At 30.6% G+C, this 13,322-nt stretch overlaps 1 protein-coding gene across 12 annotated transcripts in view; it reads left to right on the top strand.

Annotated features, from left to right (window-relative positions):
- LOC107457234 (pre-mRNA 3' end processing protein WDR33) overlaps window positions 1–5,890 on the top strand; it is a 102,870-nt gene extending 96,980 nt beyond the window's left edge. For all 12 annotated transcript variants that reach the window (XM_087153273.1, XM_087153250.1, XM_087153280.1 and 9 more), the window contains exons 17-18: window positions 936–1,160; window positions 5,209–5,890. In XM_087153273.1, the coding sequence (XP_087009399.1) occupies window positions 936–1,160; window positions 5,209–5,780 (797 nt within the window). In that variant the 3' untranslated portion in view covers window positions 5,781–5,890. The remainder of the gene's footprint in view (window positions 1–935; window positions 1,161–5,208) is intronic.
- Window positions 5,891–13,322: the final 7,432 nt, after the last annotated feature.

The following is a 13,322-nucleotide window of genomic DNA, read 5'->3' as shown; positions in this document are numbered from 1 at the left end:
TGCAAAGGCAATGAAGAGGGCGCTCCTTTTGGAGACAGCCCAGTAGGAAAAGTAAACATTGTGGTGATCCCATGATCACACCACAATAACATTTAAAAACTTATGTAGAGCTTTATAAATTTTTGTTTATCCATTTTATTTATCAATTTATTTAAAATACCCAATCAGGAGACTTTTTGTTTAAGTGACCAATTCATCTTATTTAACTTATTTTTAAACCTATGAGAATTACTAAAAATTGGAATAAATGTACCGTTTTATCTTTTAAAACTTAACATAAAATAATTTTTGAAAGTCATCACATATAATTTGATAATACCAAAGGAATTTTTATATTCATTATGTTATCGTAATACCAAAAGGAAAAGGAAGAGTCCAAAATTGATCTTTTTGAAAATTCTGAAAACTAACTTATTAATAAAGACTTTTTTTTATTTTTTGATGCATGCACATTGATCGTATTGAGAGATGATGAATTTACTTATGAGATATTGAATATTCGTAACTTTGAGATCATAATGTTCACCAATCTTTAGCAAACGATAGATTAAGAAGTTGGTTGTAAAATCTGTTTACTTGAGGGTCAACCAGTATTCTTTTTAAATCTAAGTAATGTGACTTTTTTTTACCAAATTATTGCTACTTTGTATCAAAAATCACTTGAAACCAGACGATAATTCAATTAAAGAAGTTTTCATTATTGTTCCATTGATTATACTTGGTAGTTCCTAATTGCTTGAAAATTTATTCTAGTTCAGCATCTATTACTGCCTTTTTTTTTTAAATTTTTTTTTAGCTATTTTAAATTATTGAATTGTTTCTTTATCATGCTAAACTGCATTATATAAAGCAATCACAATACAGGTTCTTTTCCATTGTAGAATAAACTTACTATTTTTTTTCCTCTTTTTTAATAATTTAGAATTGTGTTGTAGGTGAGATACAAATTTCTCCTGAAGCCAATCCCCAATCTCAGATGATGCAGCCCCCACCACAGATGATGCAGCAGTCTCAAATGTTGCCACCTCCCCCAATGATGCAACCCCCTCAAATGATGCCTCCTGAACATTTTCCGCAAAATCAAAGAGCTCCTCAATTTGCAGAACCTTCTCATAGGGTCCCACCACCACGTAATGTCCTTCTGGGTGAAAGACCTTCAGGTAATAAACATTTTTGTCACACGCAGGATCGAAGCAGAAATGAAATAGACATTCTGTAGTTTCTCAGTTCTTCAAACAAGAACCTTTCTCAGCATGTAAGCACCAAATAGTCTAAAAGTAAAGAGACTTTTCACATACAAAGTGGTTCAACCAATAGGGACAAAGGAACAAGTTTAAGCTAGATAATCATAGAATGGAGATAAGAAGCAGATGTTAGGGGAAGAGATTAAATTAGAATAGATTAACAAACTAGAAAGATTTTTTCATTAGAATTTTTCAAATTATGAAATGATTCCCGGAAATCAAGTTTGATAAATTAAGAATACTGCTGAATGATTTTTGCAAAAGAAAACTCAAACCTGTGATTTGAATTCTAACTATGCTGAGCGATGGAAGATTAATTCATGTTTCTTTTTTGGACATATCCTTCGTGTTATTTAAATTGAAGTTTAAGGGTAAGTTTAGTTTGTGCAATCTATGCAAAGCCCCATTGACATGAAATTTGGTAAATAAAACAGCTATGAATATAAATAATAGCTTGCGAAATTTAGTTTATTTACACAGGGTGCATAGCGTTTTTAAAAAGAGCTTAAAGGTGCTTATTTTCGACTTTTGTTTTTTAAAAGCCCTTAACGGTGCTTTTTTCTTTGGGTGTTTTTAAAAAGTGCTTAATTTTCCCTTTTCCAAAATGAGACTTTTTTTCTTTACCATCTATTTTTGCTTCGAATTTCTAAAAAAGCGTGTTTTTCACATTGTTCTATTCAACTTTTTAATAATTCAATCAACCACAATCTATTTTGACATACCATTGGTCTGTAGCGTATGAAAGCGCTTTTTATGAAATATTTGCAGGCTCGAATACTGAGCTGGATTCGGTGGGAAGGATTCATGCATTCTCATGAGCATTTTACAAGAGAGATAATCTGCTGCATTTTGCAAGAGAGATAATCTTTTTAAATAATAGTTAAATTAATTATTTATAATTTTGAATAATTTTTTACATAATTGTGTGAAGTAATTATAAATTTGAAAAACTGAATGATTCACTCAATATTGAATGTATTTAAAATTGTGAAATTTATTTTGCATTTTGTTAACCTATAGATATGAAGAACTTTCAACAATATGAAGGAAAAAAATTATGAGTGCGCATATCCTAATCATAATATTTTTATCAAAGTGCTTACAAATATTTTTTGAGTGCTTAAGATGTACTTAAAAGGTGCTTATTTTTTTTTGAAATATTTGGCTACGTACCCTGTTACAGGAGAGGTAATGACTTTAAGCTCAAATTTATTCAAAATCTTACAACTTTGAGAATGATTTTTGAATGGTAAGGTAGAACTATTAAACTTAAATGGATTGCAAGAAAACATTAAAAAATGAAAAATTTTAGATTGCAAACTTGAGTTATCACTTTTTAATGCGTTCAATTTGCACAGATTCTATCGTAAGTCTATTTCGTTTCTCGGTCGCCTTTTCAACAGTTTTTGCAGCGAAATTCTGCACGATTTTAAAAAACAAAATTTTTAATACAATATTACGATGCATGAATTTTGAATTTGAGTAATCACTTTTCACAATATATATACAGTCAAACCCCTCGCTATAGTGAACCTTCAATGGACCGAAATTTCAGTTCACTATAACCGGGAGTTCACTATATCCGTAAAGCGGGCAATTTAACTAATGGCTCCCAAACTCCTCCCTTTTATTACACATTATTCAAATAAATGACTGAAAAATATTATGCAGTAGCAAAAAATGTGTTCTTTTTCATCACTCTTCGTCTTGCGTTCAAATAAAAATTTGTAATCTTTAGCTGATGAGCAATCATCAACTTCAGATATGGAAACACTTCCCGACTCTCAGATAATTTTTCCTGAATTTCTGTTATTCTGCTTTTTAAACCTGTCTAACCTGCCATTCGAGAACATAAAAGTAGTCTCATAAAATCGCTCAGCAAATTCATGGACATTTGTTCAGATACTGGAAGATTGCGGCTTCTTTGAATGCTAAACCACATCCTTGTAATGTTGTTCCTTCAACATCCTTGTGATCTGCTTTTCTCAACTTTTTTCTGCCATTTAAATTTTTTTCATGAGCAGAAATTGTTTATTGCCTATTTTTCCATACGTTACAAAATGTGGATTTGGATAGTTTATATTTCCTGCAAATATCAGCTTGATTACATCCATTTTCAATTTTCCTGATTATGCCCATTTTATCATCAATGAAGAACATTTTACGTTTACTGCTCGCCATAGTTAAATTTGGGACACTTGTTTGCAGTTTTTTTTTTAACTGAACTGAGAGCAAAAAGGAGTACCTTTCCTTCTATAGATGGTTTTAAAAATCGGTATATGTATTTATTCTGAAGTAGAAATATTAAAATTATTTCAAAACAATAAAGAAAGAAATCAGTCGCAGACAGAAAAAAGTTCATTATATCCAACCTCATCACTTTTTTGGTTCACTATATCCACAAAAAATAACATTATACAGGTATAGCAAGGCACGGGACCGAATATTTCGTTCACTATATTCGGGAGTTCATTATAAACCGTGTTCAGTATAGCGGGGTTTGACTGTATATATACATATATATATTTGCTAAGTTAATTATTGATAAAAGGGAAAATTTCTTCGAATAAGTGTGTTTTTATTTTTAATGAAAAAAGTATTTTTTAAATGAACTCTAGTAATTAAAAGTATTTAATTTTTTGCAAATATACTCATCAACGTTTATATAAAAATTATCATATTTGCCACCAACTTGACTAAATGGATCATGGTATATGACAATTAAGTCATTTAATAAAATTTTAGTCTTATTTTTGTTCTTATTTAGGCAACTATTTTCATAGTTTTCGGCAACTATTTTCATGCTTTTGGCTACTAAAAGCAACTATTTTTTTGCAATTTTTTCTGTCGCAACCCTGCTCTCAGTAAATTACAAATTAAATATTTCAATAAGTTAATCAAAGTTATATTTCTCAAATGTGAAATATCTTTAAAAAATATTAGAAAATGTAAATATATAAATGTCAAATATATTAATTTAATTCATAAAATAATATGTTATATAAACATTAGTTCAAACTACTTACCTTATCACTTCTTTATAAGTGAAATTATTGAAATATAAATAAATAAAGTATGAAATAAAACTAATTATATTACCATGTATAATAATCAAACAATTTTAAATTATACAAACCCTTTTCTATGCATCTTTGTTTAAATACGCATTTAAACAAAAATAAATTATGTGCATTATATTTTGTTAAAGTTCAAATAATAACTTTGAATAAACTTTAATTCTAAATTAAATAAATCTTGAGCAATGTTATAAATTGAAATATTTTAATAGTAATAAAAGTAAGTTTAAAGGTCAAATAGAGTGTTCAAGTAATAAATTTATAGGATGTTTGATTATTGATGTTTCAGTTTTCAAAGCTCTTGTTCTTATTACATCCTTAGGATGTTTCCACATGCTTTTTGAAAGTTAGTCATCATTTAATTATAGCAATGACATTAAAACTGCTGTTTCCTTTATCCTGATTGGCATAATTGACAGCTCTTAAATTTAAAAGATAATTCAAATTTGGTTTATAAATCTACCAAGATATTAAAATTTTTTATTTAATAGTTTTTTGTCAATTATACAGTGAATACCGGATAAACTTACTGATTGTTTTCAAAGCAGCATGCGGGATAGTGTTAGGGGAAAAGTTTCTGTTATCAGTGCCCCATATTGAAATGTTTTTCCTAATTGCTTTTCCATTCCTCTGGTTAGTTTCACCAGTCGACAGCAGAAAGGTTGACAGAGGCAGTCCCCTAATGAAGTGCTGTCCTTCTAACATACATATCTTAAAATAATTATCGTTGTTTTCTGCTAGAATTGTTTTTCAGACTTTATATATTAAAATAAAACAAATTTCGATTTAGCTGCTTGAAGCGCTTTATTATTTTACTTTTTTTGTCTTTTTTCTGAATTTGTAAATTAATTTCATTCTTTGTTTACATAATTTAATCTCACTTCTAGAGCCATCACCTTTACCTCCTCCACCTATTCCAGAAGGGCTGATGGGAAATTGTATGCCCAAACATAACTTCTCTGAAAATCATGAGAAGTTTGCTCACGATCATCCAAGAAATGATCCACCCCCGCATGAAAACTGGCGGCCTTATCCTGACACTGATGTCCCTTCTGAAAATATGCATGAAAATGGATCCTCATCTATTCATCCTGACATGCATCACGGTTTTGAGCGACCACCTAACAGGAGTGAAAGGTTTCCTCCAATGGAAGAGGACCCTGAAGAATTGCCACCAAGAGGTGGTCCTCCACATTACCCTGAGGACAGGAGATATCGTGAACCGAGAAACATGAGGACTGACAATTATCCTCGTAAGCGTCCCTGGGGAGAAGAACCTCCCGAAGAACATTATCCACCGAGGAGAGACTTTGATGGTCCTCACGATTATCCTTCCCATTCGTATCGGCAAGACGCACCTCGGTTTATGCGAGGTCGTGGGCCGAGGGCTCCCTTCAGAGGCGGACGAACGCCGTTCCGTGTCGTGAACAGAGGTAGAAGCCGTGGTGGATATCAGTAAAGGATGTAAATTTATTTTTTAAAAATGAATTGACTGTAATATATTCATTGAGTTGTTTTTATTATATTTCTTTCCTTTCTACTGTGTTAAATAAATGAATTGTGAAAGAAGCGGTTTATTTTTGTCATGTAAAAGAACTTAAATCCAATCAGAAAGTAGATTCACGTTTAAACAGGGTGCGTAGAGTTCTTAAAGGTGCTTATTTTCGTTTTTTAAAAGTCCTTAAAGGTACATTTTTAATTAGGTGTTTTTAAAAAGTGCTTCATTTTCCCTTTTTCAAATGAGATTTTTCCTTTACTATGTTGATTTTCGTTTTGAATTATGCTAAAAGACACAGTTCACATTGTTCTATTAAACGTTTTCACAACTAATTCAACCCCAATCTATTTCGGCATATTGTCAGTCCGTAGCGTATGAAAACGTCATTCGTTTTACAGGATTCAAAATTTCATGATTTTTGACAATTGTCAAAAACAATGCCGAAGTTTTTTTTTTTTTTTTGTTGACATGACGGTTAAAACAAGAGAAAACTGTCAATTGTCAAAAACTTTCCAATCCTGCCTAATTATGATATTTTTTAAAGGGTTTAAGAGGTGCATATTTTTTGTTGAATAATATGGCGATGCACCCAATCATTTGATTTTCTTTTTTAAATCATTACCTAATATAATATTTTTAGAAGTCATAGGCTTAACGTTTAAAGTAATTTTTTCTTTATAAAAGTTTAATGAAATTTTAAAAATATGTTTTTTTTAAAAAACATCTATCTATTGTGTCTCCTTAGTTTTATTTTATTTGAATACAAGCTCTTTTAAAACTGGTTAAATAATTTATATAATTAATGAAGAAATAAAAAAAGAACTTTTCTGTCAATAATATTTTTTTTTTAATGTTTACTGATCTAAATTAATTTTAGTTATGTCTGTCTAACTTACAAATCGGGTATTCAGAAATTTATGAGGGTGTTTAGCTTGAACAAAATTATGATTTTATTTATTCAATGATTAGTTTCTTATAATTATAAAAATATTTTATTAGAAATATTAAGTATTTAAGTCATGCTGTCTTGAAATAAATAATTTTGATTATTACTATTCTATCAAAAATTTATTTAAATGTTTAAAAAAAACTCAATAAAAGTTTGGATTTAAATGAAAAGAAAATCTTATTTTTGCCAACTTTGCTTTGTTTAGTTTCCGCCACTCATTTTACCAGTGGGAGGACAACTGATTCATTTGTTCTGTTTTTGTTCTAATTCACGCTTTTTTAAAAAGTTCTTAATTTTCTCTTTTCGAAAATGAGATTTTTTTTTCTTTACCGTGTCGATTATTGTCTCGTATTATGCAAAAGCGTGATTTTCACATTGTTCGAATTCAACGTTTTTACAATTCATTAAACCATAATCCATTTCGGTGTACCATAAGTCCGTGACATATGATAGCGCCAATCGTTGTTTGATGTAATACTTGTGGTGTGTCTACTGAGCTGGGTTCGGTGTGATTATTGCACTCTCATGTGCTGCATTTTTCAGGATATTCTCCATTTCAGGATTCATATTTCACAAGTGGACCGAAAAATTTCTCGATCTTTTTATAATGGCTAATATAATCAAGAAAAGAGTCAAAAACTAGTCCTTTCATCATGATCACATAAAATCTTTGAAAATTAATTTGCATTTTGTTAAAGCATATAGTGCTTAAAAATATTTTTTGAGGGCTTAAAAAAAGTCCCTCTTATTCAAAAGCCGGAATCTATTTTCATTCGGAAAATTCTTTTAGTTTTATCAGTGAATTTCGTATTATCGTCTTCATATAGTCAGGAAAAGTAAGGAATACCCTAAATTTCGATTTATGTCAAGTTTTCTTGTATTAAGTTACAATCTTCATGGAGCGAATTATGAATATGCTTCTTAATAAGGTTTTCCTAAGGTTAATAAGGTAATTTGACTCATTATTCTCTCATTAACAGGCTGGGATTGACTAATTGAAGCAATTCCTGTCGGCTTTGGAAGCGATTTTGATTGACAAGTCGTGAAACACGTCTCATACAGGATCATTCTCCGACCACAATTCTGACGGCGTCTTTCGTGACCACGTGAACAGTCCGCATCGAAACACTAACAATTTCATTCACCGTATGACCATGGGCACGGCCTAACACAATTGTCCCTTTTTTGCCACTCTATCACATTCTTACACAAAATTTCCGCTTCAAAGAAAATCATCTCTCTGATAGTTACTTGCCTGTGATCACGTTGAAGTAGTTGACCTCCATTGCGTCATCTAACGATTCATCGGTGCCTACGCACTAGGGTGACTAATTTTTTTGTCCGGTGAGCTTATCTTTATAATAATATAAAAACTGGTTTAGTTTGTTTCATTAATAAAAAAAAAATATTATTTAATAAATATTTTCTTTTTCTATGCAGTTTTTAAACCTAAAATATGTTTAACTAGTTAGAGTTACGAAAGGTATAGCAGCAGACGATAAAGCGAAGTAAGTGATAATGGAGAAAAAGAAACACTGTTGGGTGCGCATTAACTGCTTCCCTTATCAATTTTTTTAAAAAAAAATCTTATTTTTTTATTTCATTAATAAATACAAGGAACTAAGTTTAAATTTTATTTTTTTTATGTGTAAAAAACATTAAATTTACCATTAGTTTACTATACCCCAAATTATCAAGAAGAAAAAAAAAAGTTAAATATGAGTCTTTGTATTCTTCTTCATAATCTAAAAGAATCTGCATTACTTTCACTCACGAACGCCATTTTTTTACTCTTTTTTTTTTCTATGTATAATTCATCAACCATCGTATATATACAATTGTACAAAATACGTCTGCAGTCCCACAAATAGGAAAACTCCTAAACAAAAATTGGCAAGCTTCCAATCACAACAGATTATTATTATTATTTTTTCTTTGCATCCGGACGAATAAAATCGTGATAAAACAAAAGGTAATGACGAATTCTGCTATGCCCGAGTTTACTCGGGATAATAAATATTTGCAATATATACGTGCCCGAGTTAACTCGGAATAATCAGGGAAGCGGTTAAGGGTTCTCTCAAATGCTCCACATCTGGCTTACACCAACCATAATGCTGACGAAAAATATCCTCAGTGGGAGACGGATCAGGATGGGTTTGAGTCCCCTTCTAATCAGGCTAACCATTGGAGGTTTTCATCTCCATGTAATGCAAATGCTGGTTAGCTCCATCAAAAAGTCCTCCACAAAGACAAATTTTTCCCAATACTTGATCCAGAAGTTCCCTTGTCCTCTGGATTGGGTTCAAAATGACAAGGCTACAGAGTTGAACATTGATAGTCGTAAACTCTAAATTGAGTCATCTGTTCAACAGCGGTTATAAAATAAACTAAACAGGAATCCCAGAGGAAAAAATTGTAATTATATTTATTTAAACTCTAAATAGTCGGGGGAAAATTTAATTTTTTAGAAAAAACCTGAAATATTCCTATATCATACCTGGAAAATAACAAGTCTTAAAATTATCAATTATTGAGATTGGAGTTTCACTTATAATATTTTTTACACCGAAAATCTAATATTTCTCATTATAAATAAACGAATCAAAGTTTCCAGTTGAAATTTTTGTCTCAATTTTCATTGAAATTTACCTGGAAATTAAGTGAGAAAACTAATAAAATGTTTTGAGTTCAAATCAAATGTTTTGAGTTCTCCAAAGAAATCCCAAAATTTAATCATTCCATAAAAATAAGGCTTGTTAAGACTGCAGTCTCTAGAACGTTTCATCAAAACTCCATCTTTTTAGGTTATTATGATACAAGTCATAACCCTATCGAAAAATCTAAACGAATGCTAACTTAAAAGTAATATTTTAGTTCAGCCGATTAAATGTGCATCTCTTGGTGTGCCAACCCTCATCTGCGTCCAGCCACCTAGTCGGTGGACGACCGCTTTTTCTTGTACCTCCTGGTTTAAAACAAGTTACTTTTTTTGGGAGGGGGGGTTGGTCTTCAGATCTATAAAGGTGTCCTTCGAATGCTTTTTATATAACTCATGATTCTAAAAGGGGAGAAATTTGTTATTCTCATAGACTGCACAAAAAATTCTTCTAAGTATCCCTCTTAGAAGAATTTTCTCTAAGAATCCTCTCTCAAAAATCAGCATTTCGTTCTTCTCTTTCTTATTAAAAGTTCAGCACTCACTACCATATAAGATCATAGGCCGTAGGAGTGTTTTGTATAGGTTAATTTTTGTCTTTTGTTTAAGAAATTTACTTTTTAGTTGGCTTTTTCGATATTTTTTTCTTGATACTTTGCTTCTTTTGTTATTCAATAGATGTCGCCACAATAGAAAATATTTATATTACGAAATATAAATTCTTCTTCTTCTTGGGCCCTGCAGTCTATGACAGGCCAATGCAATCCCAATAAGTTTTTGCCATCTTGATCTATTCTGTATCGATTCAGTTAGTTATTCCTATTATCTTCAGGTACCTCTCATCTGCGTCCAGCGATCTAGTCGGTAACTTTGTGCTTGACTCTTCTGGGTGTTGCCTTTGTTAAGTTAATTAGCTTCAGGAGAATTCTAAATTGCTTCATACAACTTATTAATCTTGATACTGTCGTATGCTCCCTTAAAGTCAATAAAAAGATGGAAAGTCTCCATACTATACAAAATATAAATAATAAATATTTTTTTCTTGATATTTTGCTTCCTTTATTATTCAATAGATGTCGCCACAATAGAAAATATTAATATTACAAAATATAAGTACTAAAAATTATATTTTTTCTAGATATTTTGCTTCATTTGTGATTCAATAGATGTCGCCACAAAGGAAAATATTTATGTTACAAAATGTAAATTCAGCTTCGGCACTACAGCCTATGACAGGCCAATGTCATTTCAACAAGTTTTTGCCGTCTTGATTTATTCTGTGCCATGGCCTTCCAGTTAGTTACTCCTATTATCTTTAGGTCCCTCTCAACTGCATTCAGCCACCTAATCGTTGGACGACGACTTTTTCTTGTATCTTCTCGTTTAAAAAACGTTGATTTTTTTCGGGGTGATGGTCTTCAGATCTATAAAGGTGTCCCAGCCATCGAATGCGATTGTCCTTAATAACATGAACTATGTCTGGTTGCTTACATTTGTTATGTAACTCATGATTCTAAGGGTGCGCCATTTGTTATTCTTACTGACTGCACCAAAAATTCTTCTAAGTATCCCTCTATAAAAAATCAGCAATTTGCTCTCCTCTTTTTTATTATGAGTCCAGCACTCACTACCATATAGGATCACAGGCTGTAGGAGTGTTTTGTATATGTTAATTTTTGTCTTTCGTTTAAGAAATTTTCTTTTTAGTTGGCGTTTTTGTTATTTTGCTTCATTTTTTATTCAATAGATGCCGCCACAATAGAAAATATTTATATTACAAAACGTAAATTCTTCTTCTTCTTGGACCCTACAGCCTATGACAGGCCAATGCCATATCAAAAAGTTCTCATCTTGATCTATCTGTTTATATCTTGATCTATTCCGTGCCATGCCCTTCCAGTTATTCCTGTCATCCTTAGGTACCTCTTTCATGCGTCCAGCCACCTAGTCGGTAACTCCGCACTTGACTCTTCTGAGCGCTGCTTTGTCAAGTTAATAAGCTTCAACGGAATTCCAAATTCCTCCATTGCTTCATACAACTTATTTCTTTTGGTACTGTCATATGCTGCCTTAAAGACAATAAAAAGATGTAAAGTCTCAATACTATACAGTACTATACTCAATACTATATAAATAATAACAAAAAAATTTCTTGATATTTTGCTTCCTTTGTTATTCAATAGATGTCGCCACAATAGGAAATATTAGTATTACAAAATATAAATAATAAATATTATATTTTTTTCTTGATATTTTGCTTCATTTGTTATTCAATAGATGTCGCCACAATAGAAAATAATAATATTACAAAATATAAATAATAAATCTTTTTTCTTAATATTTTGCTTCCATATTTATACGATAGATGTCACCACAATAGAAAATATTAATATTTCAAAATATAAATTAATAAATATTTTTTTCTTGATATGTTACTTCCATATTTAATCAATAGATGTCACCACAATAGAAAATAATATTATTACAAAATATAAATAATAAATATTTTTCTTGATATTTTGCTTCCTTTGTTATTCAATAGATGTCGCCACAATAGAAAATATTATGTTACAAAATATAAATAATAATGATTTTTTTCTTGACATTTTGCTTCATTTGTCATTCAATAGTTGTCGCCACAATAGAAAATAATAATATCACAAAGCATAAATAATGAAAAATTTATTTTTTGCTTGATATTTCGCTTCCTTTGATATTCAATAGATGTTGCCACAGTAGAAAATACTAATATTAAAAAGTATAAATAATAAATATTTTTTCTTGATATTTCGCTTCCTTTATCATTCAATAGATGTCGTCACAATAGAAAATGTTAATGTTACAAAATATGAATAATAAATATTTTTTCTTGATATATTGATTCCATATTTATACAATAGATGTCGCCACAAAAGAAAATGATAATATTACAAAATATAAATATGATATTTTGCTTCATTTGTTATTCAATAGGTGTCGCCACAATAGAATATATTAATATTTCAAATTATAAATAATAAATATTTTCTTCCAGAATTATTCAACAGATGTCGCCATAATAGAAAATATTCATATTACAAACTATAAATAATAAATATTTTTTCTAGATATTTTGCTTCCTTCGATATTCAATAAATGTCACCGCAATAGAAAATATTCATATTACGAAATGTAAATATGATATTTTGCTTCATTTTGTTATTCAATAGATGTCGCCACCATAGAAAATATTTATATTGCAGAGTAAAAATAATAAAAATTATATTTTTTCTTGATATTCTGCTTCGATATTTATACAATAGATGTCACCACAATAGAAAATATTATTATTTCATAATATAAATAATAAAATTTTTATTTTTCCTTGATATTTTGGTTCATTTGTTATTCAATAGATGTCGCTACAATAGAAAATATTAACATTGCAGAATATAAATAATAAAAATTATATTTTTCCTTGATATTTTACTTCAATATTTATACAATAGATGTCGCCACAATAGGAAATACTAATATTTTAAAATATAAAGGTCCCGCAGTGAACTGATCGTTAAGACACGGTTCCCAGCAGATCACCGAAGTCAAGCATCACTAGCTACGGTTAGTGTGCGGGTGAGTGACCACTTGGATCAGTCTGCGTAGGGACCGAGGGTGTGCGGTATTGGTCCTCGTTAAACTGTGCTACCGTAAAGTGCTCGATTTCTCGCGCAGGTCGTCGGGCTACCGAATTGGGGGTGCCATCCCCTCCGCAGAGGATCAAAATTGTGATGGCATGTCTTCGGATCATCCTCCGGGATGTTTCCCAGACCGTCGCCAATAGCCCATTGTGCAGCTCTAGTGCGACGTAAATTAACAACAACAACAACAAAATATAAATAATAAAAATTTTACTTTT

This window comes from Parasteatoda tepidariorum, chromosome 1 (assembly GCF_982258835.1).
Source record: "Parasteatoda tepidariorum strain Cologne lab strain chromosome 1, Ptep-v5.0, whole genome shotgun sequence".
NCBI lineage: Eukaryota > Metazoa > Arthropoda > Arachnida > Araneae > Theridiidae > Parasteatoda > Parasteatoda tepidariorum.
The sequence above is the reverse complement of the archived record's forward strand: the minus strand, read 5'-3'. Positions and strand labels throughout refer to the sequence as shown.